At 45.5% G+C, this 26,309-nt stretch overlaps 1 protein-coding gene across 1 annotated transcript; it reads left to right on the top strand.

Moving 5' to 3' along the window:
• Positions 1–1,897: 1,897 nt before the first annotated feature.
• On the top strand, positions 1,898–26,309 carry SLC25A33 (solute carrier family 25 member 33). Its single transcript, XM_081955516.1, has 7 exons — positions 1,898–2,023; positions 18,379–18,558; positions 19,891–19,968; positions 20,827–20,927; positions 22,658–22,724; positions 24,443–24,723; positions 25,829–26,309. Exons 1-7 carry the CDS (start codon positions 1,971–1,973, stop codon positions 26,029–26,031), a joined length of 963 nt encoding a protein of 320 aa, XP_081811642.1. The 5' UTR covers positions 1,898–1,970; the 3' UTR covers positions 26,032–26,309.

Raw genomic sequence — 26,309 nt, 5'->3', positions numbered from 1 at the left:
GCTGAGTCAGCTTCTAAGCCAGTGTTTGTCCCACTCGGGCAAACTTTTAAGAAGGGTGGACTTCGACTCCCAGAATTCCCCAGCCAGCCAGGAATGATATTTATTTATTATTTATTTCTTTGGATTTCTAAACCGCCCCCTCTCCCAAAAAGGGACTCAGGGCAGATAGAGTTGGAAGGGGCCAGAACAAACACCTAAGCTAGTGTTTCTCAACCTGGGCAGTTTCAAGAGTTGTGGACTTCAACTCCCAGAATTCCCCAGCTAGCCAGGAATGATAGAGTTGGAAGGGATCAGAACAAACACTTAAGGCAGTGATTCTCAACCTGGGCTGTTTCAAGAGCTGTGGACTTCAACTCCCAGAATTCCCCAGCCAGCCAGGAATGATAGAGTTGGAAGGGACCAGAACGAACACCTAAGGCAGTGATTCTCAACCTGGGCAATTTCAAGACCTGTGGACTTCAAACTCCCAGAATTCCCCAGCCAGCCATGCTGGCTGGGGAATTCTGGGAATTGAAGTCCACCCTTTTTAAAGTTGGCCAGGTTGACAAATAGTGGCTTAAGCTAAAATGGGCTGTGGCAAACCATGGCTTAGATTCTCGTTTCTTCTTTGTTTGACCTTAAAACTAGCTTAAATGGAGCATGGCAATCTGGTGTGGGACTAAAGATGTGGGTGTGTGAGAGAGAGAGAAAGAGAGAGAGAGAGAGAGAGAGAGAGAGAGAGAAAGAGAAAGGAGAGAGACAGAGAAAGAAAGGAAGGAGACAGAGAGAGAGAGAGAGAGAAAGTTAGTGGTAGAGACTCCATCCACCCACCCCCTTATCCCCAGCCACATATTTGACTTATAGTCCACGGCATTAAATAGAATAGAAAGAAAATAGAAAGAGTGCAGAGAAGAGCAAGAAAGAGGATTAGGGGACTGGAACTACAACATATGAAGAACGGTTGCAGGAATTGGGTAGGTCTAGTTGAATGAAAAGAAGGACTAGGGGAGACATGATGGCAGTCTTCCAATATCTCAGGGGTTGCCACAAAGAAGAGGGAGTCAAACTATTCTCCAAAGCACCTGAGGGCAGGACAAGAAGCAATGGGTGGAAACTAATCAGGGAAGGAGAGAAGCAACTTAGAACTAAGGAGAAACTTCCTGACAGTGAGGACACTTAACCAGTGGAACAACTTGCCTCTAGAAGTTGTGAATGCTCCAACACTGGAAGTTTTTAAGAAGAGTTTGCATAGCCATTTATCTGAAACGGTTTAGGGCAGGGGTGTCCAAACTTGGGAACTTTAAGACTTGTGGACTTCAACTCCCAGAATTCCCCAGCCAGCATGGCTGACTGGGGAATTCTGGGAGTTGAAGTCTACAAGTCTTAAAATTCCCAAGTTTGGACACCCCTGGTTTAGGGTTTCCTGCCTAGGCAGGGGGTTGGACTAGAAGACCTCTAAGGTCCCTTCCAACTCTTGTCATTCTATTCTATTCTATTCTATTCTATTCTATTCTATTCTATTCTATTCTATTCTAGTGAGCTGCGATTCCCACTTTTGGTTTGGGGGGGGCGAATATTTATTCAACTCGGGAATACCCACCAGGCCGCGCGTCCCCACTTCCCACGGCATCCCATTCATAAGTAAAAACAAACCAGCCCGCCCTTCCGCGGAGCCCCGCCCCTTTCCTTTGTGACGCCGACCGGGCTCTGTTGCATCACACCTCCCCGCCCCCTCGTCCTCGCCTCACCCCGCCTTCCCCGGCCGGCCAATCCGCGTCATCGCTCTCCTCCCCCCTCGCGCCCCTCGCCGGCCTCTTGGTTGGCCCGCTCCGCACGTGGAGCCCGGCGCCGGCATCGCGTGACAGTACAGCGCAGGCGCAGTAAGCGAGCAGGCGCTGCTTGGCTGGGCATTCGGGAGTTTCGGCAGTTCGTAGCGCAGCGCAGCGCCGGGAAGGACCGAGGCCACGCTTGAGGGGGGAGGGCAGGCGGGCATGGCCGGGGTCTCGGCGGAGAAGAGCACGCTGCTTCATCTGTTCGCCGGGGGGTAAGTCTTGCGCCGCGCCCCCCTCCTCTGCCCCATTCATGCTTTCCTTCCCTTTCCCACGCTCCCATTCATATTTCTCCCCTCGGTTCCCACGCCCCCATTCATCCTTTCTCCCCCCCCCCCTTTTCCCATTCATCCCTTCTCTCCCCCATTTAGAATAGAATGGAATTAGAACAGAGCAGAATAGAATAAGATAGAATTGAATTGAATTCTTTTATTGGTCAAGTGTGATTGGACGCACAAGGAATTTGTCTTTGGTGCATAAGCTCTCATCGTACATAAGGAGAATAAAATACATTCATCGAGAATCCTAAGATTTCTCTCTCTTGTTTCTCTCCCTTTTTCCCCTTCCTTCATTCCCCTCCCCCTCCGTTTCCCCCTTTCATTGAAAATGTCCACCCTTCTTGATCCTTTTCGGGTTAAATTATATTTCTCCCTCCCCGATTTTCTGATTTCTCCCCCCTCCCCCGAGGCTCTTCTTTCTCATCTGTTCCCCCCTTCCTACACACACACTTTATACACCGATCTCCCATGGACAGGAGCAGTCTACCTTTAGCTATCAGAAGAAGCCCTGGGGAGGGGGGTGTTCGGGGACCCATCCCTGCACTCGCCCCCCCCGCCCCCCCTACTCTCCAACGTGTTCATCTCTCCAGGTTGCCTCCGACCTAGAATAGAACAACAGAGTTGGAAGGGACCTTGGAGATCTTCTAGCCCAACCCCGTGCTTAGGCAGGAAACCCTACACCGCTTCAGACAAAGGGTTATCCAACATCTTAAAGACTTCCAGTGTTGGGGGGCATTTACAACTTCCGTAGGCAAATTGTTCCATTGATTACGGTAATTGTTCTAACCCAGTAGATCACCATTGCATCAGATCCCCCTAGGTGCCCGTGGTGTCACAAGCCAATAGATTGCCCCGTGGCATCCCTTCTTTGTGTTCCGAGAAAGATTTCTCCGCTTTGCATAAGACAGCACATCCACTGAGCAGGCCCCACCTTGAAACAACAAATGAAAGAGAAGAAGAAGAAAAAACTTTTTAAATTCAGGAAGTTGTGCAAAAAGGTAGACAGTTTGACGAAATGAGAAATGATCGCACCGGTTTTGTGTGTGGGGTGAAGTAACTGATTCAGGAAACAAGTTATAATTGTTGTTGTTAGTTGTGAAGTCGTGTCCGACCCATCGCGACCCCATGGACAACGTTCCTCCAGGCCTTCCTGTCCTCCAGCATCCTCTGAAGTCTGCTTGGGTGACTCCATCCAGCCACCTCATTCTCTGTCGTCCCCTTCTTCTCTTGCCCTCCATCGTTCCCAGCATGAGGCTCTTCTCCAGGGAGTCCTTCTTCCTTCTCATTAGGTGGCCAAAGTCTTTGAGTTTCCTCTTCAGGATCTGGCCTTCTAAAGAGCAGTCAGGGTTGATCTCCTCTAGGACTGACCGGTTGGATGGCCTTGCAGTCCAAGGGACTCAATGCAAGAGTTTTCTCCAGCACCCGAGTTCAAAGGCCTCCATTCTTTGGCGCTCAGTCTTTCTAAGTTATAATTAGAGGCATGGGATTCTCTGCCAGTTTGTGTGTAGTGTTTATATGTAGTGTTTATGCATGTTCCTGGGCAGGGAATTCAGCTTCCTCTTGTCAAAATCAGACATTTTTAGCCCAGGGGCCTTTAAAAAGCCATGGCGAATGGACGGTGAGAATAAAATTCAGCATGCGCGGGTCACATCCGATTCACAGACACTTCCTTAAATAGGAAATCATTATGAAATTACTGTGATAAGGTTATGAAACCCACAGAGGTAGGAAAAAAGGCTTCTTAAAAGATTAGTGTGTATTTCTGGAGTACGTTGCTATCTTGGTTATCGGCATGCGTCCCTGGGCACCAGTGCAGACTCGTGGTTTAATCCCTGGATATAGCTGGTGTTTATTACTTTCTCGCCCTCCCTGTTGTTAAAATACTCCTGGTTGGGGGGGGGGGATGAGAGAAAAGGGGAGCTTTGGCAAGGATTTTTTTTCTCATCTGGAATCTGGTTTTTCTAAACTTTTCCCTGAATGTCTCTGCGGAGTCCTGATATGCCAAGAAAACCATCTCATGAACTACTGTACTACTAGTAGTAGTATTAATAATAGTGATGATGATACCTAGGACGCTAGCAGCAACCTGTATCAACTATTAGCACCAGTCAATGATATTTATGGTACATTTTTTAAATGTTCAGTTGACTTGAGTTGCATGTTTAATGAATAAAGTATATAATAATAATAATGCCTATATATATACTCAGACATTACCTTAACAGCTCTTTAGTCCTTGGTTAGGAGTTGAACTTAGGGTGGCTCAGTGGCTAAGAGGCTGAGCTTGTCGATCCGAAAGGTTGGCAGTTCGGCGGTTCGAATCCCCAGCACCACGTAACAGAGTGAGTTAGTCCATGCTTTTATCCAATGTGTTGAGATTGAAAAAAAACAAAAAACATTTTTTAGCAAGAATAGCCAGGCTGATCAAAGAAAAATGCTTTTATCCAACGTGTTGAGATTTCAAACAGACTTTAAAGCTTCAGTGAAAAGCCCCAGCAGTGCAAAATCCAGGGATAGGGAAAAGAAAGTCAGTTGGATGCAGGGTGGATAAAAATCAATTTAAACATAAAAAAAGATCGGATTTTCAAATTTAAAATGGGATTTTTTTGAAATTTAAAATGGGATTTTTTAAATCAAATGTATCTTAATAAATGCTTTTGGAGTAAGAATTTAAGGAGAGTTTTCTATTTAAGATACATCGGTGATTTAGTTTAAGGGACGCAGTGGCTAAGACCTTGAGCTTGTTGATCAGAGAGGCCGGCAGTTCGGCGGTTCAAATCCCTAGCGCCGCGTAACGGAGTGAGCTCCCATGACTTGTCCCAGCTTCTGGCAACCTAGGAGTTCGAAAGCACGTAAAAAATACAAGTAGAAAAATAGGAACCACCTTTGGTGGGAAGGGAACAGCGTTCCGTGCGCCTTCGGCGTTGAGTCATGCCGGCCACATGACCACGGAGACGTCTCCGGACGGCGCTGGCTCTTTGGTTTTGAAACGGAGATGAGCACTGCCCCCTAGAGTCGGGAACGACTAGTACATATGTGCGAGGGGAAGCTTTACCTTTAATTAGGACTTGAACTTTTTACCAGTCCCAGACTTTGAATCAAATTGAAGATTAAATCAATAACAACCAAACAACCAACCACCACCACAATAATAATAATAATAATAGGAACATCAAACAGACAAAGTTTTTGAAAATGAACAGGTGAAGATCCTGTAGGACTTCTGAATCCAAACAGACAGAAATCTGGCCCACAACACTCCTGACATCACTATTGTGGGAAAGAAAGAAAGTGTGGTTTGTGGATATTGTAATACCGGGTGATGTAGGAATTGGGGAGAAACAGCTAGAAAAATAACAATATATTGGGATTTGCAAATTGAAGTTGAGCAATTGTTTGGTAAGAAACCAGTGGTTGTATCAATAGTAATAGGAGCCCTTGGAGCAATACCCAAAGGGCTGCCTAGATACCTGGAAATTTTGAACTTATTATACCTGAATATCCTGACTTTGCTAGAAAATCACCTTACTCAGAACTGCTGATATATTCAGATGTTACCTTAACAGCTCTTACTTGAACTCCTAAAGTTTTTACCAGACTGTAAATCGAATTGAAGATGAACAACAACTATTATTATTATTATTATTATTGCATCAACAGAATTGTATCACAGCGGCCAGTTGTTTCGCCGGATTTGGCATTGATTACTAGTCGGGCCCCACCCAGGGGCCTAGGACGTCGTAACGTATTTTCGTAATATACGTGCAGATCCAAGCAGTGCAGCTTTTTGCATTTGACTGATGGTGATTTTGTCAATTTTTAACTGTTTTAAATGTAATTCCAGTGTTTTTGGAATAGCACCCAGTGTGCCGATTACCACTGGAATTACCACTGCTGGTTTGTGCCATAATCATTGGATTTCAATTTTTAAGTCCTGGCATTTCGCGATTTTTTCATGTTCCTTCTCCTCAACCCTGCTATCACCTGGTATTGCGATGTCTATTATTGTAACCTTATTTTTCTCAATCAGTGTGATGTCTGGTGTGTTATGCGCCAGTATTTTGTCTGTTTGTATACGAAAATCCCACAGGATTTTGACCATCTGATTTTCGGTGACTTTTTCAGGCTTATGTTCCCACCAGTTTGTTGTTGTTTTAATAATATAATTTTGGCACAAATTCCAGTGGATCATTTGTGCTACTGAATTGTGCCGCAATTTATAATCAGTCTGCACGATTTTTTTACAGCAGCTGAGTATGTGGTCAACAGTTTCATCAACTTCTTTGCAGAGTCTGCATTTGGCATCATCAGAGGATTTTTCGATTTTGGCCTTAATGGCATTATTATTATTATTATTATTATTATTATTATTATTATTATTATTATTATTATTATTATTATTATTATTATTATTATTATTAACACCCCAAATGCTGTGAATTTCACCAAAGATTAACCAAATAATAATAATACTAATAATAATGTTCTCAACCATCAGGTTGAGAAGGTTTTAGAGAATGAGAAAGGCAAAATCTTGCAGGACTTCAGAATCCAGACTGACAGGCACTTGGCCTACAACACACTTTACGTAACAATAATTGAAAAGAAAAAAGTATGGTTCATTGACATTGCAATACCTGGTGATGCACGAATTGAAGATAAGCAGCAAGAAAAAATCACAAAATACCGGGACTTGCACATTGAAGTTGAGCAATTGTGGAAAAAGAAATCATGTGTTGTCCCGATTGTAATTGGAGCCCTTGGAGCAATACTTAAGGGGCTACCTCGCTATTTGAAAATTCTAAATTTACCTGACTTGAACATTCAGACTCTCAAAAATCCACCCTACTTGGAACAACTTATATCCTCCGACGTTACCTTAACAGTTCCTAGGTCCTTGTTTAGGACTCGAGCTGTTGAGCTACCAACCAGCCTCAAAGGCTGTGAATCTCGCCAAAGATTAACATAATAATAATAATAATAATAATAATAATAATAATAATAATAATAATAATAATAATAATAATAATAATAATAATAATAATAATATAATGATGATGATGTAACAGTGATACCCATTGTCATCGGGGCATTTGGCACTGTGTTTAAGAATTTTACAAGATACATCCACAAATTGCAGCTTCCTGCAATAACACCAGCGGAACTGCAAAAAACTGCGCTATTCAAAACATCCTATATTTTAAGAAGGTCCTTGGTTGATCCCTAGGACGCTGGCAGCAAACCGTATCAACCATTAGCACCAGTCACTGGTATTTGGGATGCGTTTTTGAATGTTCAGTTGGCTGAGTTTCATGTTTAATGAATAAAGTATAAATAGTAATAATAATCTGATTTTCAGAGCCAGCTGTCCTTCCTGATCTAATAGATGAAGCAAGAAACTTTACGAGTGTCTAGCCTATTATTATTATTATGTTTTGCAAATCCCTCGCTCTGTTGGCAAAGGCCCAAATTCGCCCTTTGGCCCTTTGTAAATAGCAAACTTGGAAGCACAAGTCCCTCGGATTGTGTCACACACCGTTCCTTGGCCTTCTAATATTGTGTCTTGACGTTTTTTTTCCTGCTCCGCTAGCAGTGCTTCCACACCCCCACAGTCACACCAACTCCTGATTATTGCATTTCTCCTCCCTCCTTCAGAAACACAATGTCCTAAAATGGGTTGGGTCCCTGCTGTGTTTTGTCCCACGCGGCTGCTGCTGCGTAAAACAGACTCGTTAAGGTCATCTCCAAATTGGCTTGAGCAATTGTGTGTTTTGAAAGCGTAACGGGGACGGAGAAGGGAGGGGGGAAGGAAAGGGAAAGATGGCAGGGTGTTCCGAGCGAAACCTCTAATCGACAAGTTAGATCTTTTAATCAAGCAAGATCAACGCGGGATAAATCTTTTTCCAAATGCTTGACTTTAGAAGCAGCAAAGCGGCTTCAGCTGGAGGTGAACTTAAGGGCTTGACATTTTCAAGTCCAGCTAGGATAGTTTGTGTATGTATGTATGTATGTATGTATGTATGTATGTATGTATGTATGTATGTATGTATGTATATATGCTAATATGTAATACAGCCCTGGTTTGAATCCCAGTAAGGGTATGGCTAGCTGATGAGAGCTAAATAGCTTGAAATAGATCTATACTAGTCTCCCTTTATTTATTTATCAGCACAAATACAACACAAATATAAAAAAGGCAACATTAAAAATAAAAATATGGTTTTCTGCCTGGATGGTCTTCTGTAATGAGCCGAATGACAGAAAGGGGGAGTAGTGAGCTCCTTCCCATATTTGGGCATACCAGGGGTTGTAAAACAAATACATATATGTGTGTGTGTGTGTGTGTGTGTGTGTTGTATTTGTGCTGATAAATAAATAAAGGGAGACTACCGTGTTTCCCCGAAAATACACCATGTCCTGAAACTAAACCCTTGCGACATTTTTCGCGTGCGCAAAAATATAAGCCCACCCTCGAAAATAAACCCTCTGGACAATCCCCCCCCTCCGACCAGGCAGAGCATCGCTCGCCGACCTAGCGGTATCCCGAAGGCACCAAGCCACGGGAATGAGGTGGGGGCAAAGGCGCTTGCGTTGCTTGGTGCTTTCGGGGTACCGCTAGGTCAGTCAGCGGCGCTGTGCCCAGCTGAAGAAGGGGGGGTTGCTGGGCAGCTGCTCTCTTGCGAGCGGGCTCCCGAAGAGCCGGGCACAGCCTCAGGGTCGAATGGCTGTGTTGCGCTGTCGCAGCAGCAACGCAGCAGCCATGAGGTGACCAAGCTTATGAGCAGCCGCCCGGCAACCCTCCTTTCCAGCCGGGTACAGCGCCGCTGACCGACCTAGCAGTACCCGGAAGGCACCAAGCAACGCGAGCGCCTGTTCGCCGCCCTCCGCCTCCCGTGGCTCGGTGCCTTCGGAATGCCCCTAGGTGAGTGAATGGGGCTCTGCATGGCTGGAGGGGAGTTCGCAGCGGCTTTTCCTCTCCCCGCTCGCGCGAAGGGCATCTGCGCTGCTGGCGCCGTCCGCCGCTTGGTTTTTTTTTTCAAAGCACGGAGGATGGATGCTGCTCTGGAAGTACGCTCTATGGTTCTACAATCTGCAGCCCACAACCATAGAGCGGCATCCATCCTCCGTGCTTTGAAAAAAAAAACCAAGCGGCGGACGGCGCCAGCAGCGCAGATGCCCTTCGCGCGAGCGGGGAGAGGAAAAGCCGCTGCGAAACTCCCCTCCAGCCATGCAGAGCCCCATTCACTCACCTAGGGGCATTCCGAAGGCACCGAGCCACGGGAGGCGGAGGGCGGCAAACAGGCGCTCGCGTTGCTTGGTGCCTTCCGGGTACTGCTAGGTCGGTCAGCGGCGCTGTACCCGGCTGGAAAGGGGGGTTGCCGGGCGGCTGCTCATAAGCTTGGTCACCTCATGGCTGCTGCGTTGCTGCTGCGACAGCGCAACACAGCCATTCGACCCTGAGGCTGTGCCCGGCTCTTCGGGAACCCAGTCACAAGGGAGCAGCCGCCCGGCAACCCAAAAATAATAAGCCCTCCCCTTTAATAAGCCCAAGGCCATATTTCGTGGGTCAAAAAAATATAAGCCCCTGGCGTATTTTCGGGGAAACACGGTAGTATAGATCTATTTCAAGCTATTTAGCTCTCATCAGCTAGCCATATCCTTACTGGGATTCGAACCTGGGCTGTATTACAAGTTAGGCAGATGTATTAGCCACTAAGCCACAGGCTCTCCTCCTTATCAGCTGAGCCAGGGAAATAGGTATGCATTTGTGTTACAACCCCTGGTATGCCCAAATATGGGGGGGGGGGGAGCTCACTATTGAGCTCACAATATATATATTCCTTCTACCAAAAATGTTTCCCCGAAAATAAGACAGGGTCTTATTTTCTTTTGACCCCCCAAAACAAGCGCTTGGCCTTATTTTCGGGGAGGTCTTATTATTTTTGAGGTGCAAGAGGCGGCGAGCGTGGTCACCCTAGACTGCTGCTGTGTTGCAATATTTTCGGGGAGGGCTTACTTTCAGGGGAGGGTTTATTTTAGCGCATGCACTCAAAAGCCCAGTTGGGCTTATTACCTGGGGAGGTCTTATTTTCGGGGAAACAGGATACATACTTTAGTGAGCAGTACGTTGTCTGGGTCAATTTACAGAATCTTGGTGACAATGATAGTATTAATGAAATATACATATTAATATTCTTTCAGCTTCTCAGATTTACAGATAGGTTGCAACGAGCTGGGTTACCCGTGTCCTCCCTCGACGAAAATACGTGATCAGGCTCGATAGATTTGCAACCGGGCTTGATAACGTGACACTTTTAAAGCACCCAGTTGCAGCTTTCAGAGGAATGTTTATCAACACGAACCTTATCTCGCTTGGCGAGCTGCCAGATAACTAGTCTCCAAGCACAGGGCAAGGCAAAACGTGGCACAGAGTCTCTTATAGTCACACACAGGACTTTCCACTTGAAATGAATTGTTTCCTGCAAAAGCCCCCTCCCCAATTCGCTCTTCTTTTCTCTCCTATGGGAGGGACCAATCACGTCCAAGGTGTGGCTTTACTCCCAAGTCGACCCTGCTTTCTTAGTTGTTCTTGTCTTGTCTGGCAGCTCTGCGCATGCGCACACTGGGAACAGGCTCCAGCTGTTCCTCTGCCTCACTGCTGTCTAGCTCCCTCTCTGCCTCCGATGCAGAGCCCTTGTCTGAGCTTCCCTCAGCCCCCAGGACTGGCCCATGTTCCTCCCCAACCTCCTCACTGTCCGACTCTCCTGGCAGCAGGCCGCAACAGATTATGCGGAAAGGGTCCGTTTCTATTTTGTCTCTTTGCAAAAACGTTGCTGGGATTAATGGTGTGCAAACTTCGTAAAATAAGGCCTTCTTTGTAGTGCGGTTTTTTACTTTCTTAGAAAGCCGATGGCACGATGGAAATTAAATCTCTTTAGTAACAGACAGCAGCTCCTCTTTTTTTTAAAGGTATCTGTAATAAAACACATGGGATTTTTCCAGCGATACAGCGTGGAAAATCGGCGCTCCAGAGCAAAACATTTTCTGGTTGACGTAAACGCAGAATTATCAGTAAAGGATGCCCTACGCATCCTTCACACTTTGTGGGAAGTGCAAGTTTGTGATTTTGTAGAAAACCGTGATCCACCAACTGCATTTCGGTGGGAGAACAATCCACCCATGGAACAGAAGTTGCCTCCGGAAGTTGTGGGAGCTTCATCCCTGGAGGCTTTCAAGAAGAGACGGTACTGCCATCGGTCAGAAATGGTAACAGTGTCTCCTGCTGGGGCGAGGGGTTGGACTAGATGACCTACAAGGTCCCTTCCAACTCTTACCATTCTGTTGTTCTTCTATTAGCCAAAAGTTGTGGGAGCTTCATCCCTGGAGGCTTTCAAGAAGAGACGGGACTGCCATCGGTCAGAAATGGTGTAGGGTCTACTGCTTAGGCGGGGGGGGGGGGGTTGGACTAGATGACCTCCAAGGTCCCTTCCAACTCTGTTAATCTAAATTAAAATGATGGTTGTTTTGAGCAGTGGAGCTAACAAAAGCTCAACTTTCTTCCGTGCTCCAGGCAATCCGTCGCACGCAAGCAGAACTATTTTTTTCTCGCTGCAGCTGTTTCATCGCCAGCAGGGCAGGGGATGATGGGACGTGTAATCCCAACACCTCTGCAGTGTTGGTCAACCCCGACACGCTTCCGCTGCGATCCGGCAAGCTTGCAATTGTCAGATTGGACCTGCAGCGTCTCAGCTCATGACTGGATTTGAAAAAATAATTACTTTGGGCAGGAATGATTTTATAATGAGGCATAATTAGAGGGAATATAACTTCTGGTTTTTCTTTAGAAAAGTCAGGTTGTTGTTTTTTCCCCCCAGTTGGCACAGGTCAGCTGAAACACAAATCTTGCTTCAGAGCAGGGTTTGCTTGGTATGGCTTAAACATTAATTCACTCCAGGGGGAAGGGTTGCATCTTATTTTTGAAATTGCGGGTTCATTTGCAAAATATTTGAAAACAAAGGTTGTACCAACTCTGGGCCCTTTAACGGCCTCTGGACTTCAACTCCCAGAATTCCTGAGAGAGCCATGACTGGGGAATTCTGGGAGTTGAAGTCCACAGCTCATAAAAGGGCCCGTTTTAAGAGATTCTGTCCATCATTTTGATACACAAGGGAGCTTTGCAATTAATTCTTTTCAGGTAGTCCTCGACTTACGACCGCCATGGAGCCTAAAGATTTCTGTGGCTAAGTGAGACATGCGTTCAGTGAGTTTTGCTTCCATTTTACGACCATAATCACATGACCCAGGGACGCTGCAACAGTCATAGATACAAGTCAGTTTCCAAGCGTCTGAATTTTGATCACCTGACGAACGGTCGTAAGTGTAAAAAACAATCATAAGTCACTTTTTCCAGTGCCGTTGTAACTTTTAGCGGTCGCTAAGGGAACTGTTTTAAGTCGAGGACTACCTGTGCCAGGGGACTGCGAGCATCCCACTTGCCAAAGCTTCTCCCAGCAGTGATTCACAGGTAGGCTGCCTCTGAATGTGGAAGCTCGATGGAGCAATCTGAGTGAACAGCTTTCTGCCAATCGTGCTCTTTTTTTTAAAAAAACAAAACATTTTTTAGCAAGAATAGCCAGGCTGATCAAAGAAAAATGCTTTTATCCAACGTGTTGAGATTTCAAACGGACTTTAAAGCTTCAGTGAAAAGCCCCAGCAGTGCAAAATCCAGGGATGGGGAAACGAAGGTCAGTTGGATGCAGGGTGGATAAAAATCAATGTAAAAATAAAAAAGATCGGATTTTTAAATTTAAAATTGGATTTTTTAAAAAATTTAAATCGGATTTTTAAAAATCAAGTGTTTTTTAATAAAATGCTTTTGGAGTAAAAATCTATCTAAAGAGAGTTTTCTATTTAAGATACATTGATGATTTAGTTTAAGGGACGCGGTGGCTCAGTGGCTAAGACCCTGAGCTTGTCGATCAGAAAGGTCGGCGGTTCGAATCCCTAGCGCCACGTAACGGAGTGAGCTCCCATGACTTTTCCCAGCTTCTGCCAACCTAGCAGTTCGAAAGCACGTAAAAATGCAAGTAGAAAAATAGGAACCACCTTTGGTGGGAAGGGAACAGCGTTCCGTGCGCCTTCGGTGTTGAGTCATGCCGGCCACATGACCATCGAGGCGTCTTTGGGAGAGCGCTGGCTCTTCGGCTTTGAAACGGAGATGAGCACCGCCCCCTAGAGTCAGGACTGGCTAGCTCATAAGGTGCAAGGGGAACCTTTACCTAGTAATTTAGTTTATTCAGCATGAAACGGAGTTATGTAGCATATGAGGCTGTATATTCTGCAATATTGGGACTATCGGTGAGGAGGAGGAGCCACTGCAGGAGAGAGATGACAGTGGCTTTTTAAAAATTACGATTTAAATCAAGTTGGTTTAAATCAAGCCTTTTTATTAGTTATTTCAATTGTGATTTCAACCGACAATACAATACAATACAATAGCAGAGTTGGAAAGGGACCTTGGAGGTCTTCTAGTCCAACCCTCTGCCTAGGCAGGAAACCCTATACTGTTCCAGACAAATGGCTATCCAACATCTTCTTAGACTTCCAGTGTTGGGGCATTCACAACTTCTGGAGGCAACTTCTGTTCCACTGATTAATTGTCCTCACTGTCAGGAAATTTCTCCTCAGTTCTAAGTTGCTTTTCTCCTTGATTAGTTTCCACCCATTGCTTCTTGTCCTGCTGGCAGGTGCTTTGGAGAATAGTTTGACTCCCTTTTCTTTGTGGCAACCCCTGAGATATTGGAACACTGCTATCATATCTCCCCTAGTCCTTCTTTTCATTCAACTAGACATCCCCAGTTCCTGCAACCGTTCTTCATATGTTTTAGTCTCCAATCCCCTAATCCTCTTTGTTGCTCTTCTCTGCACTCTTTCTAGAGTCTCCACATCTTTTCTACATCGTGGCGACCACAACAGGATGCCGTATTCCAAGTGTGGCCTTACCAAGGAATTATAAAGTGGTATTAACACTTCACGGGATCTTGATTCTATCCCTCTGTTGATGCAGCCTAGAACTGTGTTGGCTTTTTTGGCAGCTGCTGCACACGGCTGGCTCCTATTTAAACGGTTGTCCACCAGGACTCCAAGATCCCTTTCACAGTTACTACTGTTGAGCAAGGTACCACCTATACTGTACCTGTGCATTTCGTTTTTCTTGCCTAAATGTAGAACCTTACTCTTCTCACCATTTAATTTCATTTTATTGATAGTACCCAATGTTCAAGTTTGTCAAGATCCTTCTGTACCTTAAGCCTGCCTTCCGGAGTGTTGGCTATTCCTGCCATCTTGGTGTCATCTGCAAATTTGATGAGTTCCCCATTTATTCCCTCATCCAAATCATAGATGAAGATGTTGAAGAGTACTGGGCCTAAAACAGAACCTTGGGTTACCCCACTTGATTTAAATCAAATCCACCCTAGTTGGAAGCTCTTCTGCGTTGAGCACACCCGTGTGAGCTGTTTCCCCAGAATCTTAACTCTCGTGCCAGGACCCGTGCGAGCCGTTTCCGAAAAGCTGAAAATGCAAAAAATCTTGGTTTCCAATTTGCAGCCGATCGACCGAATCCCGAGAAATAAAGCAGTGTGTTGTGGATGTGCGGATTTGATCCGGAGGTGCAAGAGAAGGCCATTCCCCCCCACACACACACACACACAAACGTACAACGTTCTCTAATCCTTGTTTTGCGATGAGAAGCATCCCGAATTTTGCGCGCCACAAAAAAAAAAAAGTTGCATGCTGTCAGCTGAACGTCTGGAAAAATGCCCCTTTCCGCGCCGCAGCATCTCAATTCCGCAGGCAGGGGAGGGAGGCAAGTGCGAAAAGCGGTCGACGCAGCAGGATAAATCTCTCTGGAGCAGGAGGAGGAAAATCAAAGGCCTGGGACGGCTGCGAAGTGATTTCTTGATCCGTCTGGCCATCTGGCAGTTGATCTTGCCCCAGCAGGCAGCTATTTATGACGTAGCGCATGGCCGCACATGCTGAGAAGGGCAGCGGGTCCGAAAAACGAAAGGTTGCAGGAGGGCAGGGGAGTCACTAGATTATGCTGTTCCCGTTGGATGCAGGGTGGATAAAAATCAATGTAAAAATAAAAAAAGATCGGATCCTTAAATTTGAAATTGGATTTTTTTAACAGATTTAAATCGGATTTTTTAAAATCAAGTGTTTTTTAATAAAATGCTTTTGGAGTACCTAAAGAGAAAAATATTTAAGATACATTGATGATTTAGTTTAAGGGACTCAGGGGCAAAGACGCTGAGCTTGTCGATCAGAAAGGCCGGCAGTTTGGCGGTTTGAATCCCCAGCGCTGCGTAACGGAGTGAGCTCCCGTGACTTTTCCCAGCTTCTGCCAACCTAGCAGTTCGAAAGCAAGTAGAAAAATAGAGACCACCTTTGGTGGGAAGGGAACAGAATTCCGTGCGCCTTTGGCGTTGAGTCACGCTGGCCACACGACCACGGAGACGTTCCAGCCATAGAAACGTAGAATCCTAGAGCTGGAAGGGACCTCAAAGGTCTTCTAGTCCATCTCCCTGCTCAAGCAGGAGGCCCCATTTCAACACAGGTTGCTGTCCAATCTTTTCTTGAAAACATCCCGTGATGGGGCCCCCACAACTTCTGGTGGCAAGCTGTTCCACCGGTTAATTGTCCTCCCTGTTTGGAAGTTACGCTGTTCCCTTCCCACCAAAGGTGGTCCCTATTTTTCTACTTGCATTTTTTACCTGCTTTCGAACTGCAGAAGCTGGGACAAGTCACGGGAGCTCCCTCCGTTATGTGGTGCTTAGGGATTCGAACTGCCGATCTCTCTGATCGACAAGCTCAGCGTCTTAGCCACTGAGCCACCGCGTCCCTCTCTTCTTTGCGGCAGTCCCTCAACTGAGCAACGAAGCAGGGCCCTGTGGTTGGGGATGAGGGGCATTGTAGTCCTGGCCAAAGCGGCAGGCCTCTTTGCACCCACCTCAGGGAGAACCGGTACCCTGAAGGCCCACTTTTGATTTTGCACATGGTTTGCTGATACTTTTAACTCCGCGAAAAGAGACCAGCGATTGGACTTGCAACGCCGTGCAAGGCAGAGCTGTGCCAATGAAAATATTTGCCCTGAGTACTACGCCCGAGAGCGCCTGGTTAACCTTTAGCATTATTTTTTTAGGATGGCCACCTCGAGACTCTTCTTTTCCAACAGCCCTGAATTTTATTTTCTTTTAAAACAATTAAACTTCACTTGTCTTTGGTTTGAGACGTTTCCCTCCCCCCCCCCCCAATTTCGCAGAAAGGGGAAATGGATTCGTGGCCCGATTTGTGAAATGAACAAATCCACGGAAGGTTGGCCGCAAACGGTACCAATTTTCGCGGAGCATCCCCGGAGAGGCGCAAGCTACCTTTAACGCACGGTAAATGCTGCTGTAGCAGAGAGGCTAAAATGATGGGAGACCTCTTTTTAGCCCATAACTCGCCGATAACCTGGCGTTGCCCGGATATTTATTTATAGGGGGGAAATGTCCGGACCAAATGTAATTTCTAATGTTGGATTTTCCCCCTTAGCAGAGGGAGCCCCCTGGTGGAGTACTGTGGAAGCCGTTACTGCGGCAACTCCACTACGCTGTACAGTAGAAGCCATTTTAAGGCACAACAGGCTGTATCTTAACGGAAGACACACCCCAAGGGGTGTTACGGGTGTCTTACCCCCCACTGTATTTTTCTCCAGAGAGTAAGTCATTTGTGTACCAAGTTTGGTTGAAATTGCTCGAGGCGTTCCAGAGTTATGCTGGGACATACATACATACACAGCCATTTTTATATAACGTACAGAAGAAAGAAGATGTTAACCTTGTCCAGCCACTGGCCAAGGCTGCCGGTTGCAAATTTGGCGAGAACATTTTTGGGGTCTCCCGCTAACTATTTGGCGGAGGGGGAAACTGAGGGCTGGGAGCAGCTGTTTTACCAAACCCAGGCGAAGTTGGTCCTTTCCCACTCTCACTCCATTTCTTGAATGGCCTCAGGGAACCCCTGCAGCTTTGCAGAGAATGGACTTGCAAACAGCCCAAAAATACAGTGCAGCAAAAAGTGAAGAGTTTTTTGTTGTTTTTTTCTGGAAAACCACAGCTCCCTTTGTTTCTCCTGCCTGATTTTCACATGACCCCCCCCCCAGTGGCCCCTCTGGGGGTGCTAAAAACAGCAGGAATATTTTCTCCCTCCCGCCCACCCCCCCGGGGAAATGGGCATTTCTTTTGAAGCTGTTCATCTGTGCAGCCTGAAGTTTCAAATCAATCTATCAGAACAGAGCTGGAAGGGACCTTGGAGGTCTTCTAGTCCAACCCCCTGCTCAAGCAGGAGGCCCTCTACCATTTCACACTGTCCGGTCTCTTCTTAAAAACCTCCAGTGATGGGAGCACCCACAGCTTCTGTTCCATTGGTGAATTGCCCTCACTGTCCGGAAGTTTCTCCTTAGTTCCAGGTTGCTTCTCTCCTTGATTAGTTTCCATCCATCGTTTCTTGTCCTGCCTTCTGGTGCTTTGGGAAATAAGTTGACCTCCTCCTCCTCTCTGTGGCAGCCCCTCAAATACTGGAATACTGCTGTCGTGTCATCCCTAGTCCTTCTTTTCTCTGCCGCTCCTCTTTCCCGCCCTGTCTACGATCCTGGCACTTTGCCCCCAATCCATCCATAGCGCTTCCCTATTGGTCCATTGGAGGGTGAACATCATGACTTTTCAGAGGAAGCTGCGAAGGAACTGATATCATAAGCAATTGCCGCTCTAGGACGCTGTATTCGGTCTCCTTAACGGTCCAGGCATTCCAGAGTTATTCTGGAACACACACACACACACACACACCCTTCCAGTATTTGTTTCTTGAAGGTAAGTCATCTGTGTACCAGGTTGGGTTGAAATTGCTGGAGGCGTTCCGGAGTTATGCTGGAACATACATGCATACAAGATAGAAGAAGATATATATATATAAATCCAATAAAGCAAACAAACAAACAAGATGAATGAATTAACCCATAAAAAGTTGAGGAAAGTCTGCTGCCATTAGGCGGGTCTGATCTCACCTAACACTTTGTCTTTTTTTCATGTCAAGCTTTCAGGATTCTCTGCACCACATAAAGTGAGCTTGACTTGTAGCTTAGTCTCCTTAATTAGAGGTTTTCTATATATATATATATGAATTTTTCTTCTTCTTTTTCTTAACGTTGGAATATTTCCCCCCCCCCCTTTTTTTCGGTACTTTGAATGTTGCAGGTGCGGAGGGACGGTAGGGGCCGTCTTCACCTGCCCTTTGGAAGTGATCAAGACAAGATTGCAGTCCTCAAGGTTGGCCTTCCGGGCTGTCTATTACCCACAGGTTCATCTGGGTACGCTCAGCGGCGAAGGCGTGGTGCGGCCTACCTCTCTGCCCCCAGGTGTCGTCCAGGTGCTGAAGTGAGTGTCTTTGCAGATATCTAAAAGATTTTATCGGGCTCGGGGGCTGAGACGCTGAGCGTGTCGATCAGAAAGGTCGGCAGTTTGGCGGTTCGAATCCCGAGCGCCGCGTAACGGAGTGAGCTCCCGTGACTTGTCCCAGCTTCTGCCAACCTAGCAGTTCGAAAGCACGTCAGAAATGCAAGTAGAAAAATAGGAACCACCTTTGGTGGGAAGGGAACAGCGTTCCGTGCGCCTTCGGCGTTGAGTCATGCCAGCTACATGACCACGGAGACGTCTTCGGACAGCGCTGGCTCTTTGGCTTTGAAACGGAGATGAGCACCGCCCCCTAGAGTCGGGAACGACTAGCACATACATGCGAGGGGAAACTTTACCTTATTAGATGCCTAGTCCCTTTATGACATTTTTCTGGTATAATACCCAACAGAAATATTTCTGGTTTTAAATCTAGGGACTTGGAGAGGTTTTTTTTTAAGACACGCTGGCCGAAGCTCATAGCTTTGAAGGCTGAAGATCGTCAGTGCAATTTTTTTAAAGAGAGGGAACATGCTCAGGAAAAGGCACATATCCATGCCAGGGGAGAAAAAAAAGCTTGCTTGGCGTTTTAAAAATACCCCCCTTACACATACACCTTGGCAGTGATCTCTGCTGAGTCCGCAGGGATTATGTAAGCGCAGAGGGGGGGCTGGAGAGAGAGGGAGGTTGGTGGTGGATGGGGCTAGCCGTGGGTAAATAAATCTGAATAAAAGCAAGTTTTGTTTTTGTTTTAAAAAAGCCACCGTTGCCAATTTAACAGCAGAGGCCAAGCTGACGCAGCCTCCTGGCCCGCTCCCCCTTTTAAATCTCTCCTTTCCCACGGAAAAGGGGACTTAAAAAGTCTTGTAAAGAACTTGTAAAGACAACGCGGGGTTTGTGTGTTTTTCCTACGGCGGCTCCAAAAACCACAATTATTCCCCTTTCCAGCAGGCGGGGTGTCTTGGAAACGCAGATTAAAACGGAACCTGAATTCTTAAGAGGTCCGATTTTTGGGGGGGGGGGGGTTGGGTTTGACGCACCGCAACTTTGGCGTCTTTGCTTAAATACGGCGTGAAATCTGGCCAGTGTTTGCCCGGTTGGAAAAATAAAAGCAAAAGGAAGAGAATTCGACCAGGAGAAAAATCCAGCTGCAATTTTTTTTTTTGCAGCCGGGATAAAATTTACTACCGTGTGGCTTTCTATCCCTCGTATTTCACGCCTTTGTTTAATTGCTTCGAGTAGATCTTCTGAAATTTCTCCTTTTCTCTCCCTACCTCTTTTCTTTTTGTGTGTGTGTGTGTGTGTTTTTCCCCCCAGGTCCATTTTGGAAAAAGAGGGCCCAAAGTCACTTTTCCGTGGGCTGGGCCCCAATCTGGTTGGAGTCGCGCCATCCAGGTAAAAATTTGAAGGCAGTCCCCCCCCCCTTTTTTTTTTTTTCTTTTCAAGAGGATGTTGGAAGAAAACGTCCTTCTGGATTGAGTTTCGAGTGGGGGGGAAAAGACCCTGGAAACAATGGAGGTTGATTGTTTTCATGGTGGACAGGATCACATGCCTTGAAGAGGTTGGGTGAAGGGCGGAAATCAGGGGTGGGTTTCAAAAAATTTTTACCGCCGGTTTGGTGGGTGTGGCTAGATGGGGGCATGTGGCTGAGTGGGCGTGGCCAACCTGACATCACTCACGCACACTCAGTCACATGACCTCATCACCGAGCCATGCCCACCGAAATGAAAAAAATAAATAATACAATACAAAAGCAGAGTCGGAAGGGGCCTTGGAGGTCTTCTAGTCCAACCGCCTGCCTAGGCAGGAAACCCTATACCGTTTCAGACAAATGGCTATCCAACATCTTCTTAAAGACTTCCAGTGTTGGGGTAAAATCATTTTTTCAATGAAAATTATTCTGCGCGTGTGCCTAACAGAAAATAAAAATGGCGTCACCCAGGATATTACCGGTATGGTCATGTGTCCAGCTGAGTTACTATCTATTCGGCCGAACTGGTAGGAGCCCACTTCTGGCGAAAGACGCTGAAAGTTTTAGACCGTCCCTGGGCTTTTAAATTTGAGCTGATTACCTCATCACCCAGCAAGAGTCAACCAAGCTTGGGACTCAGGACAGCCTACAGTGTTGCCCCTGCATGGCCCCATGGGAGTCTCACCACAAAGCAATCTGATGCCTCGCTTAACAACAGAGGTTTTGGCCTCCGCTGTGGTCGTAAGCCGAGGACTCAACCTGTGTTTGTTTTGCCTCTGCAGGGCTGTTTATTTTGCGTGTTATTCCCGAGCGAAGGAGCAATTCAACCACGTCTTCGTACCCAACAGCAATATGGTCCATATCTCTTCGGCGGCTTCCGCAGGTGGGTTAACCTGTCCCAGGTGCCATGTCTTGCTTTGCTCACCCTTGTCCGGTTGGACCGAGCAAGATGCCCCTTTGAGGGTAAAAATTATATTTCAAGCTCATTAAGCAAGGGGTCTGCATTCACCGGGCTGGACCCATCTCATTTTATTTTCCACTAGCTGATAACCTGGTGTAGCCCTGGTATGTACGTATTTATCCCATTCCTGTATTAGAGGGAGCCCCCTTGTGGAGAACTGAGAAGCAACTCCACTGTGCTGTACAGTAGAAGCCATTTTAAGGCACAACAGGCTGTGCCTTAACAGAACCTGAATCCAAAATGCATACTATCGCTGTCAAAAGTACTGCGATTTGACACTATAGATATAATTCATTCCTTTTCATTTTAGCAGCCCAGGCGTTCCAGAGTTAGGCTGGAACGCGCGCACACAGACACATATACAGACACAGAGGGGTGTTAGGGGTGTCTTACCCCCACGGTATTTGTTTCTAAAGAGTAAGCCATCTGTGTGTCAAGTTTGGTTGAAATTGCTGGAGGCGTTCCAGAGTTATGCTGGAACACAGATAGATAGATAGATAGATAGATAGATAGATAGATAGATAGATAGATAGATAGATAGATAGATAGATAGATAGATAGATAGATAGATAGACAGACAGACAGACAGACAGACAGACAGACAGACAGACAGACAGATGATAGATAGATGATAGATGATGATAGATAGATAGATAGATAGATAGATAGATAGATAGATAGATAGATAGATAGATAGATAGATAGATAGATGATAGATAGATACAGGTAGATACAGGTAGATACAGGTAGAAGTAGGTAGAGGTAGGTAGGTAGGTAGGTAGGGTAGATAGAGAGAGAGAGAGAGAGATAGTAGATAGAGAGATAGATAGATAGTAGATAGAGAGATACAGGTAGAGGTAGGTAGAGGTAGGTAGGTAGGGTAGATAGATAGTAGATAGATAGATGATAGATAGATAGATAGATAGATAGATAGATAGATAGATAGATAGATAGATAGATAGATACAGGTAGAGGTAGGTAGGTAGGGTAGAGAGAGAGAGATGATAGATAGATAGATAGATAGATAGATAGATAGATAGATAGATGATAGATAGATAGATAGATAGATAGTAGATAGATAGATACAGGTAGATACAGGTAGAGGTAGGTAGGTAGGGTAGATAGAGAGATATTAGATAGATAGATAGATAGATGATAGATAGATAGATAGATAGATAGATAGATAGATAGATAGATAGATAGATAGATAGATAGATAGATAGATGATAGATACAGTTCGATACAGGTAGAGGTAGGTAGGTAGGTAGGGTAGAGAGAGAGAGAGAGAGATAGATAGATGATAGATAGATAGATAGATAGATAGATAGATAGATAGATAGATGATAGATAGATAGATAGATGATAGATAGAGGATAGATAGAGGTAGAGGTAGGTAGAGGTAGGTAGGTAGGGTAGATAGAGAGATATTAAATAGATAGATAGTAGATAGATAGATAGATAGTAGGTAGGTAGATAGATAGATAGATAGATAGATAGATAGATAGATAGATAGATAGATAGATAGATAGATGATAGAGTTTCACACAATCCAGATTCTCACTCCTGCACTCCAGAGCGTGCTGGCTGGGGGATTCTGGGAATTGAAGTTCCTTCAAGGACTGATTCCATCTTTTCTTTTGGCTCTTCCCCAGCTTTTGTGACTAATTCCCTGATGAATCCCATCTGGATGGTGAAAACCAGAATGCAACTAGAAAGAAGGTAAGGGGGAGGGGCACAGCTGGGTGGGGAAATTCTGGGAGTTGAAGTCCATCCATCTTAAAAGTTGTGAGCTCAAGAAATGCTGCGCTAGACTTTTACGTCTTAGAGATGAAGGGGATATATTTCTGTTTCGAGGGTGATAGAACTGGCAATGAACGAGAATTGGGAAAACATGTAAAATATTAACTGAATTAGAAGAGCGGGCAAAAGGTTTAAAATTAATTTGGGAATCAGATTTAGGAGAAATAAATAATGATTGCAAAAATATTTGGAATAGAACATAAGAATACATAAGTTAGAGTTAAGGAACATGGATACAAAAGAGATATGAAGGTGGTATCTAATGCCATGTAAATTAAATCAAATAGATGGTAAATATATTTGTTGGGGTTGCAAGGAAGAGGTTGGAACATATAAACACATGTGGTGGGATTGCAATAGTGCACAAAAAATACGGGACATGGTGTTTAGAGAAAGTGGAGCCCTTTTGAATGTAAATGTAGATATTTCACCAGCATTACTGTTGGTCTTGGAAAAGCAGGATATAAGTGAAACAAAAAAAGGAATTGATTGTAAATTTGATAATGGCAGTTAAATTAGTGATGGCTAAGCACTGGGGACGAAATTGGGAGATTCAAAGAAATGAGTGGTATAATGAATTATGGCAACAAATGATAAATTAACAACAGAAATTAAATTTTAAAAAGGGATGATTAAAGCAAACAATTATAATGAAATATGGGAGGATTTTATAAAAACAATTATTGGTGGAAGGCAAAGGGAATAAACCTCAAGAATATATGTTGTTTTGGAGGGGATAAGGGTACAAATGAAATGTATTGTCTATCTTTTAGTAGTATTAGTGGAAGAAATATAAGGGGAAAAAATAGTCTCGGCACGGGTTTGTGCGTGTACACTGTAATATTTGCATTTTTCCCCTTTTTTGTATTTAGATTTATAGGGTACTATGTATTGTTTGTATTTAAAAAAATTTAAAAATATTTTTAAAAAAGTAAAAAGAACTGAGGAGTGCACTCCCGGTTTACCAACTAGTGGTGAACAATAGGATAGGCCCTGGGGAGCTACCGTATTTTTCATAGTATAAGACACTCCGAAGTATAAGACGCATCTAGCTTTTGGGGAGGAAAACAAGAAAAAAAAATCTGCCTCTGCCTCCCAATAATTTGCCTCCTTGCAGCAAACAGCACAATCTGCCCTCCCAAAGGGATAGCCGTAGCCTATTGCTGCCTCCGCGTGCCCCATTTTTGGCCTCCGCATCCTGTTTTTGGTCTCCGTGCACCCCATTTTCCACCCGTTCTGGGCAGCGGGGATCGGAATGGGCGGAAAATATGGTGCGCAGAGGCCAAAAATGGGATGTGGAAGCAGAAAATGGGGTGCGCAGAGGCGGCAATAGGCAATGGCAATCTCTGCAGCCTGAAACAGCTGATGGTCGGGAGGCTGATCCAACCGACAATCAGCTGCTTGTGCTAATCAGGCTGTGTTGAAGCTGAAACAAGCTGTTTGCTGTTTGCTGCAAGGAGGCAAGTTGCTGGGAGGCAGAGGCCAAAGGGTGGGTGGAGCTACATTCCGTGTAAAAGACGCACCCAAATTTTCACCCTCTCTTAGGGGGCGGAAGTGCATCTTATACTCCGAAAAATACGGTATTTAAAGTCTAGTTAAACCCACCACTCATTTGCTGATCGTTCTCCGCCCGTTAGAGTCTGCGGCTCGAAGCAAATGAACACCCTCCAGTGCGCCAGGTACGTTTACCGCTCCGAAGGCATCCGGGGTTTTTACCGAGGCCTCACCGCCTCTTACGCGGGCATCTCCGAGACCATCATCTGTTTTGCTATTTACGAGAGATTGAAGCAACTTTTAAAAGATCCCACCTGGTCTCCTTTCACTGGAAACCCGGAGAAGAATTCCACCAATTTCTTCGGAATCACGGTTGCTGCTGCCATTTCAAAAGGATGCGCGTCTTGCATCGCTTATCCACACGGTAGGTTTTTCCTGTTTTCACCCACATCTCTAAACCTCCCCTGGACTAGCAAAACCTTTTATTTAACCAAGCAATTTGCCTCTTCTTCTCTTTTTAACGACTCCATAATCCCTTGCCGGGTGGAGTCTCAGCAATTGAATGGAGCTAGCAGAGTGTTTTACTGGCCAGATGCCATTCCTGTTGCCGATACGGAGTTTTATTCAGTAGATATATTCTCAGTATGCCCAGAGAGAAAAATATGGATCGAACTCAACAGCCTCCTGATTGTGAGGCGAGACTTCACCTCTAGGCCACCGCACCACTCCAAGGGTTTGCCTCTTCTTGTTGTGAAAATCAGGTTTCTAGTCCTTATTGTTCCTTGCTCTGGAACGTACCCCACTCCCCAGCAGCGTTCTTTTGTGAGAAAACAACTGCATACTTTTTCACAGAAATTATGGGGGATTTAAATCAAGCAGGATGCAGGTGTCTTTTAACACTTAAGTGTGGCCAAATTTGGCATTCTCTGTGCAATAGAAGATCAGTGAATTTTGTTGATAATTGGTGCTTAATCTGAGATGCTTAATGTTTAGATGTTTTCTGAATTTGGAACTTTTTTTCCTTAACAATGGTGGAGACTTTCACTAGCCTGCAGAATGAGAGTCCTTTTAGAGATTTTATAGGGACCCAGTGGCTCAGTGGTTAAGACGCTGAGCTTGTCGATCAGAAAAGTCAGCAGTTCGAATCCCGAGCGCCGCGTAACGGAGGGAGCTCCCTTAACTTGTCCCAGCTTCTGCCAATCTAGCAGTTCGAAAGCACATTAAAAAATGCAAGTAGAAAAATAGGAACCACCTTTGGTGGGGAGGGAACAGCGTTCCGTGCGTCTTCGGGCGTTGAGTCATGCCGGCCACGTGACCACGGAGACGTCTTCGGACAGCGCTGGCTCTTCGGCTTTGAAACGGGGATGAGCACAGCCCCCTAGAGTCAGGAACGACTAGCGCAAATGTGCGAGGAGAATCTTTACCTTTATCTATAGATTTTTATGCCCCCCCCCCCAATCAGTGCTGAATTTAAATGCGGGCTGTTGTGCTGACATTTTGCTTCTCCTTCTACCCCCCCACCCCCCCAGAGGTCATCCGGACAAGGCTACGGGAGGAAGGCACCAAGTACCAGTCTTTCCTCCAGACGGCCCGGCTAATATTCCAGGAAGAAGGGTATTTTGCTTTTTACCGCGGACTTTTTGCCCAGCTGATGCGGCAAATTCCAAACACGGCCATCGTCCTGTCCACCTACGAATTGATCGTGTATCTTTTAGAAGAGCAAGGGAAGTAGAGCTCTCCGAAGCGCAAACCGAAGGCAGCCATCTCACGATTGTGGGACAGTTCACAACACACTAGGGGGGAAAAAACAAACTTTGAAACGGACAGTCTGCTTGCTGGATGCTGTTTTGAGGAGGGGGCATTTCTCCTCTCTACCCCTCCTTTCCAGAATCTTTGTTTTTTTTAAGGTAGGTATGTTAATAACAGTTTGTTTGTTTTTTTAACTTAAATGAGGCAAGGTTCAGAAATTAAAAGAATAACTGAATTAAATTATGCTATTTAATTTCTGTG

This window comes from Natrix helvetica, assembly GCF_964273705.1.
Source record: "Natrix helvetica genome assembly, chromosome: 5".
Lineage (NCBI taxonomy): Eukaryota > Metazoa > Chordata > Lepidosauria > Squamata > Natricidae > Natrix > Natrix helvetica.
Note: the sequence above shows the minus strand (reverse complement) of the source record. Positions and strands in the feature narration are given on the sequence as shown.